This window comes from Podarcis melisellensis, assembly GCF_964234715.1.
Source record: "Podarcis melisellensis genome assembly, chromosome: 4".
Taxonomy (NCBI): Eukaryota; Metazoa; Chordata; class Lepidosauria; order Squamata; family Lacertidae; genus Podarcis; species Podarcis melisellensis.
In genome coordinates this window covers 40,282,427-40,300,474 of record NC_138531.1, presented here as the reverse complement: position 1 = coordinate 40,300,474, position 18,048 = coordinate 40,282,427, and the positions used below count along the sequence as shown (strand labels likewise).

At 44.6% G+C, this 18,048-nt stretch overlaps 1 protein-coding gene across 4 annotated transcripts in view; it reads right to left on the bottom strand.

Annotated features, from left to right (window-relative positions):
* Positions 1-18,048, bottom strand: part of NHS (NHS actin remodeling regulator) — a 242,351-nt gene that overhangs the window by 20,360 nt on the left and 203,943 nt on the right. For all 4 annotated transcript variants that reach the window (XM_081907518.1, XM_081907519.1, XM_081907521.1 and 1 more), the window contains exons 2-3: positions 6,533-6,685; positions 1,436-1,569 (exon numbers count right to left, since the gene is read on the bottom strand). In XM_081907518.1, coding sequence (XP_081763644.1) covers positions 1,436-1,569; positions 6,533-6,685 — 287 coding nt within the window. The remainder of the gene's footprint in view (positions 1-1,435; positions 1,570-6,532; positions 6,686-18,048) is intronic.

Below are 18,048 nucleotides of genomic sequence, written 5' to 3'. Positions count from 1 at the left end.
ATGTAACCATGGACTACCAATTAAGCCAGGACATAAGGGCAACTTTAAAACATGACTTCATATCCTGACTTGTTTTGAAGCCATCAACCCTGTAACAGGAAACTGTGGCTATGTGCTGAATTGCGGCTTGTTCAACAACTACAAATGCATTGAATGCTGCTCGTGTACATCCTAAACCAAGATTTTTGGCTTACAGTTGCATGCAAGCAGAATAATAATAATAATAATAATAAATAATAATAATGTAATTTATTACCTGTACCCTGCCCACCTGACTCAGTTGCCTTAGCCACTCTGGGTGACTTCCAGAAGAAAAGAACACAAGATATATCAACATGGCCTATGTGTGAAAAAGGAGTACAGTCGTACCTTGGATCCCCAACACCTTGTGACTCAAATGTTTTGGCTCCCGAACTCTGCAAACCCAGAAGTGAGTGTTCCAGTTTGCAAATGTTCTTGGGAAGCCGAACATCCGCCACGGCTTCCAATTGACTTCAGGAAACTCCTGCAGTCAATCAGAAGCCGCGCCTTGGTTGTCGAACGTTTTTGGAAGTCGAACGGACTTCGAGTACAGATTCCGTTCGACAACCAAGGTACGACTGTATATTGATTTTTCAATTAAAGTAACAGAACAGCACATTTTCAACATTTAGCCCAGAAGATCATCTGTGTACTTTGGCATAGTTTGTTAGTGTCTGTCTGGGTGTTTGTGCGCACATGTGCATATATAGATGCAATGTTATGTACATTTACTGGGATCTGCTCATGCAGAATTAGTGTAAATGAAACGGCACACTTAGAAAATGTGCAATAAAGTAAGAGGCAGGATATGACTTGCCCCCATAGGTGGATTTAGGGGAGTGACTGGTTCGCCCACACTGGGTACCAAGTCAAGTGGGCGCCACAATGATGAACAACGGAAGGTGAGAGGCGGGCAGGGGGTGGGGGAGAGCTCAGCACCGTGCCCTCCATTTTAATGGGCTAATATGGCTCCTCAGTTCTGAACTCTTAGAGCTGTACCTTTCTACATGAGTAATATGAATGCTAAGCATTGCTCTCCCAGTGGAGTGACTGCATATCGGCTGGACATAGGCCTGTTTTTAATTTTACAGCTAAGACCAAGGCAAAGAATACTGTGAACATTTTAAAAATGCCTGGGATGGTTAAAGAAACATAATGAGGGGACTGGGAAAATTAGATGATAATAAACATGATTAGTTATTGTAACCACCAGATAATTAGTCTTGACTTTTAAGGGATATCTCTGTGCCTTCAGTAGCAGTATGATAAGAGGTTTAGCAGATGCTGTTTCTCCTGCCACTGTCTGGCAAATCTCAGCCACATAATGATTAAAGGCAAAGATGTTCTATGTGGATTAGAAGCTGGCAGCCCTTGCCACAATAACCAAGAGTATTGGGGAAGAGGAATAACTTACTTTTAGCAAGGGATGGTTCTTTGTCTCTTTGTTCTTCTGGGTGTAGGTCACAGGGAGGGAGGGAAATGGGGGAGCCACCACAGAGATTTGGCCCAGGACCTTTTGTTCCCTGTTATCACTCCAGTTTCGTTGCTCTGTTTAGCAAAAACAGGAAATAAGAAAATTGTTCAGACTGATGTGTATTTTAAAATAATCTGCCATGAAAAGCCTAAACTTTGGTCAAGATGCAGTTCATGGGAAGTGTGCACATTGCTATGATCTCGAGGATATTCATAGGAGGGAGCAAGCTTTGTTACCGGACCAGTTCTCACGTGATGAGAATCCCCATCCTTAAAAGCACTAATAAGAGAAGTCCTTATTTGGCAAAAATGGGCAGTGCAACATGCATATATTTGTACACATCCTAACACACCCCTCTCTATCCTACATTTAGGCAAGGAAGAGGCAGTCTCAAAGTTCAGTCTCTTTAGCAAACAATAGCAATGATGACTGGTGACACCCCCATTTATACTCCTTCGACGTACGTCCGACAGTGTATATGTGTGGTGCTGGGAAATAAATAAATAATTTATTTCATACCTGGAAATGGCGGGAGAGAGCAGCAGAGTCCTCATGGCTCATGTGGAGATCCTCTTCAGAGCCCAAAGAGGACATCAGTGTGGGTGGAGGAAGCCTCAAAGAGACCGGAGACACAGCAGGGCTTTGTTTATGCTGCTGAGCCTCCCCACCTAACAGCTGATGTGCGGGTAGCGCAGCAGTAGAAGCTGCTTTCCTACACCACCTCTAGCCTCCTACCAGCCCTTAGTTGTGGAGATTTTTGGAGACAGCATTTTTGGTATGGATTGAAGAGATAGCAGCAGAGAGGGCATTTAAAAGATTATTAGAGGGTGCTCCCCACTTAATGCGATTTCACTTATGCATGTGGGACCCTGGAATGTAATCCCACGTAAGTGGGGAATCACCTGTATTCCAGGAGAAATCACTCAAGGAAGGGTGAAAAGCAGGGCTAGTGAGAGGTATGGCTGGGGAGCAGATACGACTTTCAATGTCCAGGGTCAGACAGAGAGACCTGAAGGGCTGTATTTGACCTCCAGGCCTGGGGTTCCCTATCCTTGCCATAAGGTGGTAGAGTGAACACCCAGCAGGAGCTGAGAAGCCTGATTTCAAGCTCAGCCTCTAAGCTGCTACACTATACCAGCTCTCAACATACAATGAAAAAAGTATTAGCAGTTTTTTGAAAGATGGCAAACTGAAGTGATATTATGCTTCTCCTGCACATCTCCTCCTCCTCCTTGTACTGGACTCCAAGATAGAACTAATTTGCACCCCTGGTAGAACATTTAAAACACACAGATGAAGACAAATTTTCTTAGTTTTTGAATATAAATTCTGCAACCACCAAGTCACTTGCTAAGAACAAAGTGCAGGTGAATTAAGGCAAATGGCTCCAAATGATGGATGTGGTAGTTTAGTGGATATCAAATAATTTAAGCAAGAAGTTATCAAGAACAAATTAACTACTTAGTCTCTCTAGAGTGTTATTCAACTAAGATATACCCAGAGTAGACTGAATGAAATAAATCAAGTTACTTACCATATTGGTTCAAATATTAGCTACCCCTGAATATAGGCCACACCCCTAAAATGAGGTATCTTAAATCACAGCTTAAATCACAATGATAGGCTACATAAAAGTTTTATACAAGTCAGATTTGGGTGTGGAAAGTGCAACCTATATTCAGACCTATATAGTAAGTCCTTTGATTTTAATAGGCCTATTCACCCATTATGATCATTCTGCTGTTTCACTCTTTTCTCAACTTGTTGTCTCTTGGCCACAAGGTGGCAGAAGATGATTAAATTTAGCCAAAGCAGTTGTGATGTAGACACACAAATGTGTGTATTCTAATTTTAACACTACTATGATTGTATTTTCCCTTTATTTTATTTTTTATATTTCTATGCTGCTTTTTATTCAAATAAATCCCAAAGCGGCTTACAAACAAAAAATAAAAATAACATAATGGAACATCACAAATGCAGCATAAACTGTATAGAATACTTAACAAATCACCAGTAAAACAATCACAAATCAAACAATTACCATCTATGCAACACTATTTAACAAAACAACTAAAAAAATACGCTAAACATCACAGTTACACCAAAAATTATGTTATAGGATTCACAAAGTACCACAGCAGCCATATCTATAAAATAATATTAACAGCAACAAAACAAACAAACATAGCAACATCCAATTTAAAACCAGACCAGACCTTGCTTATTTTTGCAAATGTGCTAGCTGGTGTCTCACTTCAATTTACAGCTTCCACAGCATTTTGTAAAAAATAAAGAATTCCAGAGACAAACGCAGTCATGTGTACTTTTGACTTCTGTCAGAATTATGACTTAGCAAGCAAAAGAGAGTTAATAAAAGGGAAGAAGAGTCAGTTAAGGTAAGAGCCTAAAGTACATGCTGTTCCTGGAGATAGGATGGAGACTAGTGAAGTACCGTATTTTTCGCACCATAGGACGCACTTTTTCCCCTCCAAAAATGAAGGGGAAATGTGTGTGCGTCCTATGGTGCGAATACAGGCTTTCGCTGAAGCTGGAGAGCGAGAGGGGTCGGTGCGCACGGACCACTCTCACTCTCCAGGCTTCAGGAGAGCCGCAGCGCCAGTCCCACAAGGTCGGGGGACAGCGGGGAGGCGGAACACCACCATCCCGCTGTCTTCCGATGTGGTTTGGAGGCTGACGGCGGGGAGACGCGTGCTTCTCCCGGCCGCCAGCCCCGCAAGCTCCGGGGACAGCTGGGAGGCGCAGCGCGTCCTCCCTCTGTCCCCGGACCTGATCTGCAGGCGGGCGACGGGGAGAAGAGCGCTTCTCCCCGCTGCCTGCCCCGCAAGCTCCGGGGACAGCTGGGAGGCGCAGCGCGTCCTCCCTCTGTCCCCGGACCTGATCTGCAGGCGGGCGACGGGGAGAAGAGCGCTTCTCCCCGCTGCCTGCCCCGCAAGCTCCGGGGACAGCTGGGAGGCGCAGCGCGTCCTCCCTCTGTCCCCGGACCTGATCTGCAGGCGGGCGACGGGGAGAAGAGCGCTTCTCCCCGCCGCCTGCCCCGCAAGCTCCGGGGACAGCTGGGAGGCGCAGCGCGTCCTCCCTCTGTCCCCGGACCTGATCTGCAGGCGGGCGACGGGGAGAAGAGCGCTTCTCCCCGCCGCCTGCCCCGCAAGCTCCGGGGACAGCTGGGAGGCGCAGCGCGTCCTCCCTCTGTCCCCGGACCTGATCTGCAGGCGGGCGACGGGGAGAAGAGCGCTTCTCCCCGCTGCCTGCCCCGCAAGCTCCGGGGACAGCTGGGAGGCGCAGCGCGTCCTCCCTCTGTCCCCGGACCTGATCTGCAGGCGGGCCGCGGGGAGAAGAGCGCTTCTCCCCGCTGCCTGCCCCGCAAGCTCCGGGGACAGCTGGGAGGCGCAGCGCGCCCTCCCGCTGTCTCCCGACCTGGTTTGGAGGCTGGCGGAGGGCTTCCTCCTCCCCCAGCCCCGAAAGCTCCCAGAGCGATGCCAAAGCTGCGCGCAGCTTCGGCATGGCTCTGGGTCCCGTTCTGGGGGAGGGGGAAGCTCGGGCTTCCCCCGCCCCAGCCCCGCGTCTCCAGCCGGGAGACGGTTGCGGGGGGCTGCTTTAGCCCCGCGCGTGCTCTCCCGGCTGGAGAGGTGACGCTCGGCTATGGAGGCTCCTGCCATAGGCGCGCGTCACCTCTCCAGCCGGGAGAGCACGCACGGGGCTAAAGCAGCCCCCCGCGACCCTCTCCTGGCTGGAGAGGTGACGCACGCCTATGGCAGGAGCCTCCATAGGCGCGCGTCACCTCTCCAGCCGGGAGAGCACGCACGGGGCTAAAGCAGCCCCCCGCGACCCTCTCCCAGCTGGAGAAGTGATCCGCGCCTATGGCAGGAGCCTCCATAGGCGCGCGTCACCTCTCCAGCCAGGAGAGCACGCACGGGGCTAAAGCAGCCCCCCGCGACCCTCTCCTGGCCTGAGAGGTGACGCGCGCCTATGGCAGGAGCCTCCATAGGCGCTCGTCACCTCTCCAGCCGGGAGAGCACGCACGGGGCTAAAGCAGCCCCCCGCGACCCTCTCCCAGCTGGAGAGGTGACGCGCGCCTATGGCCGCTGCTCCCTGACCTGCTCTTTGGGGCTGGTGGTGGGCTTCCCCCGCCAGCCCCAAAGAGCAGGTCGAAAGGAACCTGAAGCCTGGAGAGCGAGAGGGGTCGGTGCGCACCGACCCCTCTCGCTCTCCAGGCTTCCAAGGTAGCCGCCTGAACGCACCTTAAACGGCACCTTGTTTTAGAACGGGAAAACAAAAGGGGGAAAATTCTCCCACTCTCTGCGCAGAGCCTCCTGCCGCTTCGCTGAAGGGGCGCTGGGCAGAGAGCAGAAGAATTTTTTTCCCTTGTTCTCCCCCCTCTAAAACAAGGTGCGTCCTATTGTCCGGTGCGTCCTATGGTGCGAAAAATACGGTAATTGTTTGAGTGGAATTGCTTATACTTGCCTAACAGAACTGTCATTCCAAAACCTGCTCTGGGGTTTCCTCCACCCCTCTGGAGCAAATTTTTTTTTGGGGGGGGGTATGTGGGAAGTCCTTAATTCTTAAGGAAATTAGCCCTGAGTGCTCACTGGAAGGACTGATCGTGAAGCTGAGGCTCCAATACTTTGGCCACCTCATGAGAAGAGAAGACTCCCTGGAAAAGACCCTGATGCTGGGAAAGATTGAGGGCACAAGGAGAAGGGGACAACAGAGGACGAGATGGTTGGACAGTGTTCTCGAAGCTACAAACATGAGTCTGGCCAAACTGCGAGAGGCAGTGAAAGACAGGAGTGCCTGGCGTGCTCTGGTCCATGGGGTCACGAAGAGTCCGACTAAACGACTAAACAACAACAATGTGGGAAGTGCATGGGCGCAGGGAGAAGGGGGGAGGGGAAGTTGTATTGCATAAATAGAAGTGATTCTGCTTGGACAATGACTTTGTTGGACACCACCTTACATCTTCTGTGAGCTACTGGAATGCAAAGCTGTTTCACTGACTACACAGAAATGATTTACCTTTCCTCAAGGCTCGCAGGTTCTGCTTTGCATGGCGATGCAGCTCCGCTACACAAGCTGGTCGGGTGGAAGGAAGGAAAATGTTTCTTTGCTGATGCCAAGGGGCGCGATAGTAGACACTCAGTTTACTCTCTGCATCCAGGTTTGAGACAGCTGCAGAACCAAAGAGAAAAGGACACTTAACTCACACTCATAATGGAGCAGTCAAGTCTTTTCAAATGCATCAAATCTGCTCAGAAATCAATGCAACACACTAAAAACTATTTTTAAAAATGCATTATAATTTGAAACAGGGAAGGTGATTTTCTGGTCGTAATTCAAATCCATAAGTTTAAGAAATGCCAAGGTTCATGATTCTACCAGATTTTAGAATCATTTTGAAGAGAACCCACTGCCTGTATGTATGAATGAAAAAACAAATGAATGAGGAGATGGATGTGAATAAACTCACCGAAACATTTTGAGAACAGCATGAATAAAATGGATATAAAATTAGACACAGAATAGCTTTACCCTCAGATATACTGGTTTATTTTTATTTATCTAGGTCAGTCAGAAGCATAATGAATTCTGACATTTACCACTAATCTTTAAAATTTTAGAAAGCCACCAGAAAATATAAGACCATTATTATATTAGCTGATCAATGATCAGATTTCATGATACACTAATAAAAGATGACAGTAATCATCACTGGTTTGCAAACCAAGCAAGTTTCCTAACACACATTTCTGACATTTACCCGTAAATCTCTGAGTAAATTTGCATACATTATTGGTATAGGACATTTATGAAGACACACAGGTGTAAATGACAAAAATAAGTTTTGTGACATGGAAGTCTCTGACATTCACTGGTATAACTTGAGTCTACTAAGCACCTTCAGCAAATGGCCCTATTTCACTTAAATACTAATAATATATATTTTAAATACAGAAAAGGCTGTAGCACTATAACAACAGCTTATGTTGCCTTGAAATATATAATGCACCAACTGTGAAGTAGCTTTTCTCTCTCTTTTCTTGTACCTTCAAATCCCCCATCTTTGACCACAGTTAAAACCATCACTCTGTATTTCATAGTCAAACACTTTCAGGTTCCTGATTACAAGATGCAGGTACTGGCAGAGTCTGGCAAAGGAAGGGAAGGAGCATGGAGGCAATGAAGTTGGTGGGAGGAAGAAGTTGCCAGGAGAAACTAGTTGTAAAGAGATCCTGCATGCTGGAGTCTGCAAATGGGAGTTGCAGGATTGGGTGTTGAAAGTAGCCAAGGTGCCCTTGCTGTCATCAGTGGCTAATGTAGGTGACCCTGCCGTTCTATTAACTGTATAACTGAAGCAATGTAAGAAACAATACCTTAGTGTAGCAGCACCTCTGGAACTCAATGCCTATTGACATCAGACTGCTGCCTTCTAAAAACACTTGTTTAAACAAGCCTATCCAGGCATGCAGAACGATGCTGTATGTATTAATCTGCTTTTGGTTTATTGCTGATTCTATCTTTTGAGTGTAATTATTGATAATTTAATTTATTCTCTTTGTAAATTGCTTTGAGGTCCCCCCCCCCAATCAAATGGTATAGAAATTTTATTAAATAAATAAAGAAATTTTAAGAATCTGCATCTTTTGTATTTTAACCTTGAATTCCTTGGATGAAAAGTGGGATATAAATATTTTATACTGTACTGTCATCCTTCTTTCCTACACTTAAAATGCATCAGCTTCTGTCACTGATTGATAGTTATCTACGTACAGGTAGTGCTTTTTTCAGCTGAAGCCCATCGGAGCTCAGTTCTGGCACCTCTTAAATGGGTGTCATTGCCACTGTAAGAGAACAAGGAAGCAGTTCATGGTGAGCTCTGGCACCTCTTTTTCTAGAAAAATAGCACTGGGTACAGGGCAAACAGCCAATGTATGTGAACAGCTTTGTCACATGAAGACAGGCAGCACATGGACTGGTTTACAGCTGCCCACATACAGTGATTACATTAATTCCCAAGAATGAAGAAAAGCAGATTTTCTAGTTTTTCACTCTTGATCATAAACATCCATCATTCATAGCCTCTGCTCTCCAGCTTTCTTCTTCTTCTTTTTTAATACTCTAGCTAAGCTGTGTATGGATGCTTGAAGGTAGTATGGCTTAGTTCACTCAGGCGTGTTTGTTCTAATAACAACAACACAAAGGCCAGCAAGAAAGATTTCTGCTCTATTTATTTTGATAGATCCAAGGGGTTACCCCCACGGCTCTGTCTGCTTTCCTAGACTCTCACATTTCCCTTTTCCTTCTTTTACAATTTCTCAACCCTTAATTACCAAATGGAGAATACGTTTTAAAAGAATTCTAGCCAGCATCCCAAGTGAGGAGATTTTAATGTATATAAATAATAAAATAATGTTTGTGTGTGTGTGTGTGTGTGTATGATTTAAAAGTCAGGGACATTTTTTTCCCCAGCAGATGGAGTGCGGTAAGGGATGGAAAGGACAGATATGTAAAATGTCAAGTTGCCTCATTGTAATTGGGAAGTCTTAAATGCATCCTTGAAAGGGTTAAGTCCCAGTGCAGTGTAGACATAGGCCCAGTGCAGATGGAATTGAAACCGTGGTTTTCTGATTCGTGAACAAGTTGTGGCTCCATCCTCATATCTCCTTTTTCTCATGCCATAGGATATTGAAAGCTTTTATTTCCTTATTTTAAACCTATCACACTTTCCCATTACAGTGGAACCTTGGTTCTCAAATGGTTTAGTTGATGAACAAATCAGCTCCTGAACGCCAAAACCCCAGAAGTAAGTGTTCCGGTTTTTGAACATTTTTTGGAAGCCAAATGTCTGATTGGCTATTGTTTCCAGGGCGCCTGCACCAGTTTGAAGCCGTGCCTTGGTTTTCAAACGTTTTGGGAGTTGAACAGACTTCCGGAACGGATTAAGTTCGAGAACCAAGGTATCACTGTACATCCTAACTCAGGGGACTGTGGCTTGATTACACTCTAGTTTAGGGTAACAAATCTGTAGCCTGTATTGTTGGACTATGACTTCCATCACTTCCAGCCAGCAAGATCAATAATCAGGGATGATAGGGGTTATTGTCCCAACAGCATGTGGAGGGCCAAAGGTTAGCCATCTATGCATTAGAACACGGTTAAAGAAAATCACAGGAGGGGTTTTATTTAGAAAAAAGTGAAAAAACAGGAAAGCATGTAAATCACGGCAATGCTTGTAAACTCCTAGCCTTGGTTAAGAAATCAGAAAGACAATATCTGTTCTGATTCCTAGATTATAAAAGAAAGAATCTAAGAGTAGTTATGCAAGTACACAAGTTTTTCGTAGACAAGAGTACTCCACAAAATTTGGCTCAGATCAATCACTCCCCCATACAAAAAAATGTGTGAGAAAACTGCGGATAATTCAAAGCAAAAGACTCCCCACTTGTTCACAACAGGATAACACAGTGCCAAGGTATCTAAAAGCCTACAGACGTAATCTGTGGGTCAGGCAGGTTTTTTTCTTCAGTGCCACTTTCCTGCTCTTATGAAGAGTCAACCAGTTGCAATATTCTTCCTAATTAACATATTAATTCATTAAAAGCAGCAAATTCCCTGGGCTGCTCCATTCAGATCTACTAAGCCACTGAACTAGGAATTGTACAGATTATACAGATTACAATTCATAAGCAACCAGTGTCCTAACTTTCTCCATACTGCAGTGTTGGTGCACCTCCCAATGCTGCACCAATATTTAAGAAATGCAGGAGAAAGGGTCTCATTTTTAAAAGTGTGTCCTCCAAATCTGGAAAGGGGCATGCACATTCTTTAAATAAAAATACATGGAATCAATAGAACATTATGGGAAGGAAACGGGTATTCTTTTACCTCACTGATACAATTTGAAACCCCTTTTAAAACAGTCCCCAAACTGCATCCTGTTGCAAGAGAAAGGCAAAGGGGAAGGGAGAAGCACTTGTTTTGCACACAAAAGGTATCAGCTTCAGTCCCCCTTGGCAGCTCCAGGTAAGGATGGAAAAGATCCTTCTCTGAAACTGCAGAAAGCTCCTGTCAAGTCTGTAGACAATTCTCAGAAGGGGCTCTGCTCTGACTCTCTCTATGGCAGCTTCCTGTGTTTCCCAAGTCAACAGTATTTCCATGTCTGTACAAGCTGAACCTGAGGGAGGACCAATTCTTCCCCATCTAGCTGCATGATGAGTCAACAGGAGCACTGTTTGTTTCTAGCATTGACTGCCACAGAATATTGTAAGAAAAACAGAAAATTAATTTCAAGACAGAACCAGTTCATCTCAGATACAAGATAAGCTGGGAACACATCCAACTACATCAAGCATATTAGTGCATAAATGTTTCATGGAGGCAAGTGCCAAGACTGATGTACATTTTATTTATAGCCCAGAATGCCTTCAATGATATTCCCCCCTCGCAAGAGCTTGTGTCTTTTGCTGCCATATTTGGGAAGTTAATGTCTATAATGCTGGCAAAGCATACACATTGTTGCTTGTCATGCATGGCCATGCTAAACAAAGCAGTCACTTCTCATTCTGCAGAAGCCACTCTTAAAGCTCTTGAGCCAAGGCAGCATGGAATATCCACTGCGATCCATTAGCTAGAAAATTAGACTTGGATCTCTGGATCCAGATTCTGCCAATAACTTATTTTTGTGGTCCTGGGCAAGTAAAGGAACTTATCTCTCAGCCTCAGTAAAATGGGAACAATAGTGACTAATCTCACATGCAGATGTAGGAAAGTGTGGTAAAAATGGTAAAGCACTTTGCAGATAAAAAGTGCTGTAGAACTAGTTTGGTGTAATGGTGGAAATCAATGAGCTAGAAGTAAACCTCCCAGTTTTTTGGGTGGCTTTAGGCAAACAGCCATGGACCAGTGTAGAGGCAATGGGCTTCATCTGAAGCTCAACACATGTAGTTCTGCTGGTGCAACGGGTCTTCCATTTGCTCTCCCCCCTGCACACACCCAAATATGCTCTGGAGGGTCTCCCAACCCTTTGGAGCTGATTCTCAGGATGCATAGCCAGAGAGAGGAAACAGCTGTGCTCATTTAAGTCTGTTGTGACAGCAGAGCTGTAGCACTGAATATGGCCCAAGGTCTCTTGATCTCTTAAGCATATTTAAGGGATCAGAAGATCCCCCTATATTTGCAGGAGGTGGTTCCCAGCTCAGTGGCAGTACTTTTCATGAAGAACATCTTTGAGCAGGGCTGGGAATGTTTCCTGTTTGAAACCTTCCAGAGCCACTACCTGTCAGTGCTGACAACAATGTGCTAGAGAGACCAACTGTATGATTTAGGATGAAGCAGCTTCCTCCCCTTCTTACTTTTATCCTGCACAATTCCCCCTCCATTCTCTTTTTTTATCATCATATTTAAATCCGTATCTGTGGCCTGATGTAGTTTACATAGTAGCCTGATATGTAAGCCAAATCACAATTTGCAATCCTGCTTCCGACTAGATTTTAAAACAATGGCTCGGCACTAACTATAGTCAGCAAAAATAACCAGCTCTAATTGTCGGTATTTAAAAAACTGAACTGGATGGAGAAAGGAACAGGGAGGATGGAAAGGTTACGGGAGGAGTGTGCAAACTCACAGGGCGCTTGCATTCCCTAAACCATGGTTTGGTGCTCATCAGTTACATCTGCACTGGGCAGGCATAGCTGGCATTAATCAGGAGTTATAAGACAGCTTCAAATTCTGGTTTCACATTTCATTGTAAAGCCAGTCATGATCATCGGACTGCAGTGGATTATGGTAAACCACTTTTGAGGGTGGTTATTATTATTATTATTATTATTATTATTATTATTATTATTGGGATGCGGGTGGCGCTGTGGGTAAAAGCCTCAGTGCCTAGGACTTGCCGATCAAAAGGTCGGCGGTTCGAATCCCCGCGGTGGGGTGCGCTCCCGTCTTTCGGTCCCAGCGCCTGCCAACCTAGCAGTTCAAAAGCACGCCCGGGTGCAAGTAGATAAATAGGGACCGCTTACTGGCGGGAAGGTAAACGGCATTTCCATGCGCTGCGCTGGCTCGCCAGATGCAGCTTTGTCACGCTGGCCACGTGACCCGGAAGTGTCTCCGGACAGCGCTGGCCCCCGGCCTCTTAAGTGAGATGGGCACACAACCCTAGAGTCAGACACGACTGGACCGTATGGGCATGGGTACCTTTACCTTTATTATTATTATTATAACCAACCAAGCGGTATATAATTTTTTTGAAATGAATAAAAATAAATGATATTGAAAGGGGAAGTGGGAGGGTACAGAGTAAGTGGCAATTCTAGATCTTGGGGGGGGGGGGGTTCTAAAAAAAGAGAAGTTTTTATTTAAGATTTTCTTGGGTTAAATTCCAATATCTTGTTAAGAGACCAGGAAATGTGTTAAGTCAGCAGTGGGCCTGTTTCTGTTCCCCCATTTGTAATATAAGACTGGCCTCCCAGGACTGAAAGAGGATAATGTATATATATTAAGCATTTAGAACATTTAGAACTGTACAAACAAACAAACATATACTTGTATATTATTAGTAATTATCATTTTTAGCAGTATTATATAGAATTTGTCATAGGGAACTATTAGTAATAAGCTGCGGTGGCTGATATCCCTTGTAAAGTGCAAGGCAAGAGGTCCCACAGGAACCATAGCCAATGAAAGGCAGAGCCAATGACTTCTGTTTTTCCACCCATCTTTCTTCCTGCTGAGTTCTGTAAGGTCAAGCCTGAGGCTAAAATGGAGGAAGCAGGCAGCCAAGGCCTGGACTGGTTGTAAGTAAGAAGGCAAGCAGATGAGGATTTGCTGAGGGCAGGCTGGGGTTGGTGGCACAGTGCCCCAGTTGCCCTTGTGGACCAGCCTCCCCTGGTAATAAATGCACACACATAGCAGCTGCTAGACATGCCAAAATAACTTTCCAGAAGCTTCCGAAGGTCTTCTGGAACTCGTTCATGTCTCACCTCGACGTGCCCATTCCAAGGGCGCTCCAAGCCAGAGCTCACTGAGTCCTGCAGCAGAGGAAGCACGCTGGAACGGAAAGCAGCTGTTCACATCAGTTGAGCTTATGGGCCATTTTATGTGGCATCTGGAAACGCTTGCTGAAAGGGTGTTTTATTTATGTTAATGGCTCTGGGAATGGCCATCTTTGATAACTAAAGGTCAACAAAACCACATGCTTCAATTATCCTGTCAAGAAGCAGGATGCTGTAGTGGGCCTGTTTTTCAACAGGCCTCAACACCCTTGTGGGGGTCCAAAATGAGTTACGATTCCATTCACCTAGGCTGCTCAGCTCTTCTGAAAAGTTGGCCACCGCCGATATATTGGAAGCTGCCATATGTGCAGCCACTTCTTTCTCTTTCCTAGGTGACTAATTAGGGTCTGGGTTTTTTCAAAAACCTGACCAAATACGCAGATACTGCACAAATACCTGCCTACTCAACCTCTTCAATCTGCAGAACGTGCAGTTTTGCAAGTGCCATATAATGGTGTTCCACATCTGTGAGGAGTCAAAAAAATTATTTAGCATGGCAGCTCTTATGCTTTGGAGCTCCCTGCTTATTAACATTAAGCAGGCACCCTCACTATACTGTAATATGGATATTCCAGTATGCCTACCCAGACATATAGCTTCATTACGTATAATTGGGTTTTGCCATTTTGTTGCTTTTATCTGTATATTGCTGATCGTTATTTTATGTAAATCACTGAAATGGGTTGTGTTGTGTTTTTTTTTATTAAGCCATTCAGATTTTTTTCTGAATAAAAATAAATAAATTTTAAAGCCACCCAAGCGCGAACATTTGCAAATACGCCTTTTTTAAATTAAAAAAAACCTCCATAGTATGAAGGCTACCAGGGATTAAAACCAGGTTGAGTTTATACACCACGTTATTCACATATCCTTTGTCATCGTTTGGTAAACTGAACTGTGAGAAATTGCTATATTTTTGTTTTAAAAACATGTTAAGCATTATTGCTGAATTTTGTTTTTTAAATGTTTCATTTATACCCTATCTTTCCTTGAGGGAGCTCAAGACAGTGTGCTTGGTTCCTCTCCCATTCTGACAACAGCCCTGTGAAGTAGGCTAGGCAAAGAGTATCTGCCTCTGGGATTTGAACCTAGATCTTCTCAGTTTTAGTCTGACACTCTAGCAAACCATACTAGCATTATTAAAGATACATGTAAAAAAAAAAAAGCAAAACAAATAATCAACAAAAACAAGACACAAAGGGTTGTACTCATCACTGAGTAGGACTAGTGTAGGAGTGGGAGCAGGCCCATTGAAAGGAATGGACATGACTAACCTAGGTTACTTTCGGTGGGTAGTCTCAGGCATGTAGCTTCATGCAAACAGAGGCAGATGTCAGTAGAGAAATCTCACCAACTTGCAACTGATTGATAAACATTCATCTCGGTCATTACCCACGGCCCTCCTTGTTACTCAAACTTGACCTATTACAATAAATACATATGCATCTGTATTGCTTTAGTATATTTTCTTTTTCTTTGGGGCAGGGACGGGGGCAGGGGAGGAAACAAGTATAATAAAAGAACTTCCAAGTCTTGATCTGCTTAACCTGACATGAGCTTATGAAAAACAGCACCAATGCTGTTGCTATCCTACCTCGCAACTGAGAGAAGATGGAGGCCTCCATTTAACTCATGCAAAATCACTATCAACAGAAACATGGAGATCATGCATCCTACCCCCCACGGGCCATATTTCAGTAATATTACTTGAACTGGAGAGAGTAGAGACGATCCGTTCACAGCAAACTAAGAAGCCCATACACAAAGAAGCCAGAAAAATGTGACTAAGGCCTGTGATAGTCCGGAGGATGTGGATGGTAGCAGGGAGGAAGAATCACAGGGAAGGATTTCAGACCTCACTTGGGCAGTTCGGAGAAAGCTGAGAGGTCAGGTTTACTGATGTGCAGGGACCATTGTCATTTCATCAAGGGTTCAACATACAGTTGCAAAACAGAAGAGGTACTCTCGCAGGAACATTGGCAGTGGGTAGATCTTACACAGGAGGAAGGTGAAAAAGACACAGACAGAAGGGGAAGGTAGGAAAAATACTTCCACAGAGGCTCTCCAAATGAACAGATTTCAGGTATCTCATAATGGCATCCATGGGAGTGCGGCTCTTCGGGCCAAATTCTACAACAGAGCCTTCTGTTTCAAAATATGTGACTAAAGGTTTGGGGAATAGTCCAGTATTGTTAACTCTACCTGACGATGGCTTTCCAAGGACTCAAGCGGCAGTCTTCCACATCACCTGCTACCTGCAGAATCTGCTACCTTTGCCACTAAAGATGGCTGGGATTGAGCCTTAGACCTTCTGAATTCAAAGGAGGTGCTCTCTAGCCCTATGATCCCTATGATGAGGGATCCTGATGTGGAGGGTACCCTGCTCCAAAGTGTCATTCCTACCACTTGACTCAGGCATACCTGAATGTAATATCCATGCATTGCAAATAGCTTGCCATGAGCCCGAGCTGTTCCAAAGGCTTTGTGTACAAAATAACACCTGTCCCCGAGATGTATGTAGGCTTCATTCCTAGAAAGTTCCACCATAACCCAATTCCTTTTCTCTGTTTTCTCCACGTCCCCCGCCTCCTCCTTTACTTAGTGACCTAGATTGCTTCGAAGAGGAAAGGGTTCAAGCTGGGGGAGTGGAGCACAGAAGCACTTTGCCTGTGCTGAGTAGCAAAGAAAGGCAGTGAAAGGCTGACGAGAGATGGGAGGTTGTTTCCCTAAATGGATTTGCCCTTCTAATCCCTCCCTCCAAGTGAGGAGTAGGGATAAAAATGGATTGTCTACTTGTATGTGCATTGCGTCCATGTGCAATAGATACACACACACAACACATATGTGCCTTCCTGTGCCGGTGGGAATCTCCCATCTGAAAAACACACTGTATTCCGCAAAGAACAAATCCCTCTGCAACTCATCCGCTCTAATGCACTGTGACAGAATACACTGAGAAGTACCGCAACATGCTTATCTATTAATATATGTTTGAAACAATCAATAATGCATGTGCTGCGATACTCGCTCTCTGCGCTTGGTCCTGATACATGCAGAAGCAAATCTGTCTGGAGAAGCAACTTAGTAAGCAAAATGGAGAAGGGGGAAAAAAACCACCACACCAGTATAGGAAAGCTCTGGCATAATTCCCAAGACGGTTGAAGGGTTCCTGGTTTGTAGGCATAAAACTGCAGAATTTCATTTTCCCTCGCAAAGGCCAGCGCAAATGAACCCCAGAGCACATGTGTGTGTGTGTGTATACACACTCCCACCCTCTTTATATTCTTCAAGCGATTGGAGTGATCCCTTCCCATCATCCCTTCCTTCCTTGAGAAATTTGAAGCTGTCATTTTAAGTGGCAGGTTTTTGCTTTGTTATGTAACAGAGAGGCAAGAAACCCACATAAACTCCACGAAGAGACTTTGATCATGCAGAGGAATTGAAAGCAACTTCTTTCAGGTCCTGGCTTACTAGTGACAACCAGCAAGAGATCAAATACAAATGTTGGCACAAACAAGGAACAAGGGAACAAAACAGGCCTTTCCCAAAGCAAAGGCTGTAAAAGAATTTCAGCAAGGTCACCACGGTGTCAGAGCTCTCTTCAGTTTTATTGGACTACCAGTGGATAACAAGGTAACTGCCTACAGAGAAAGCCTTCTATTGTTGCTCTACTTCTGTGGCTAAGCAGACTAGCTGGGAATTAGTTGACTTACAAAATATGATGCTTGCCTCCTACACCAATGAACCTTTCTTCTAAAGCAACAGAGAAATGGAAGCGCACACACCAACGAAATAAGGAAAGAAACAGGCAATTCACACACTCCAACTGTTTCTTCTGCAGAATGTTTTCCCTCACAGCCAAAGCTAGGTAAGGGGAAGGAATTCATTCTGCTTGCATTGTAAACTTGCACTGATTTGCAAATTCCCAACTCAAGGTGCGAACTGAGACACAGCTATCCTTTGAAATTCAAACTCCTCCAAAATTTGGCGATGTAATTCTTTAACCAAAATAGTGCACATAAATGCATGTTATAGTGAAAAGAACTTAGAAAGCTACCCTGTATTGAGGAAAATAGATTGTGAATGTTCATTTATTAGGTAAAATTACATAACAAAAACATATCGGGAGAAATGCATGTGAAAAGGAGTTCGCTGAAATTAAGGATGGAAAAATGAGAAACTGGCAGAAACCAGCTAGATTTGTCCATCCATCCCTAGCCACAACCAGTCCAAAATACAAGAATGCTCTAGCATACATTCAGTGCTGTGAGCATTCACTGAAGATACAGTAAGATGATAAAAGTTTTGGATGCTGTGGATGACTGCGCCATATATTTGCAAACTTACTGCCTGCATCTAAATCTGAACTCTGGTGCGTTATAAGTTGTACATGTTTAATACATAACTAAGAGTATAATGCCTTCTGTTAGACTCTACAGTAGTCAGTTGGTCTTCTACCATGTGTTTCTAGGGTTCAGTCAT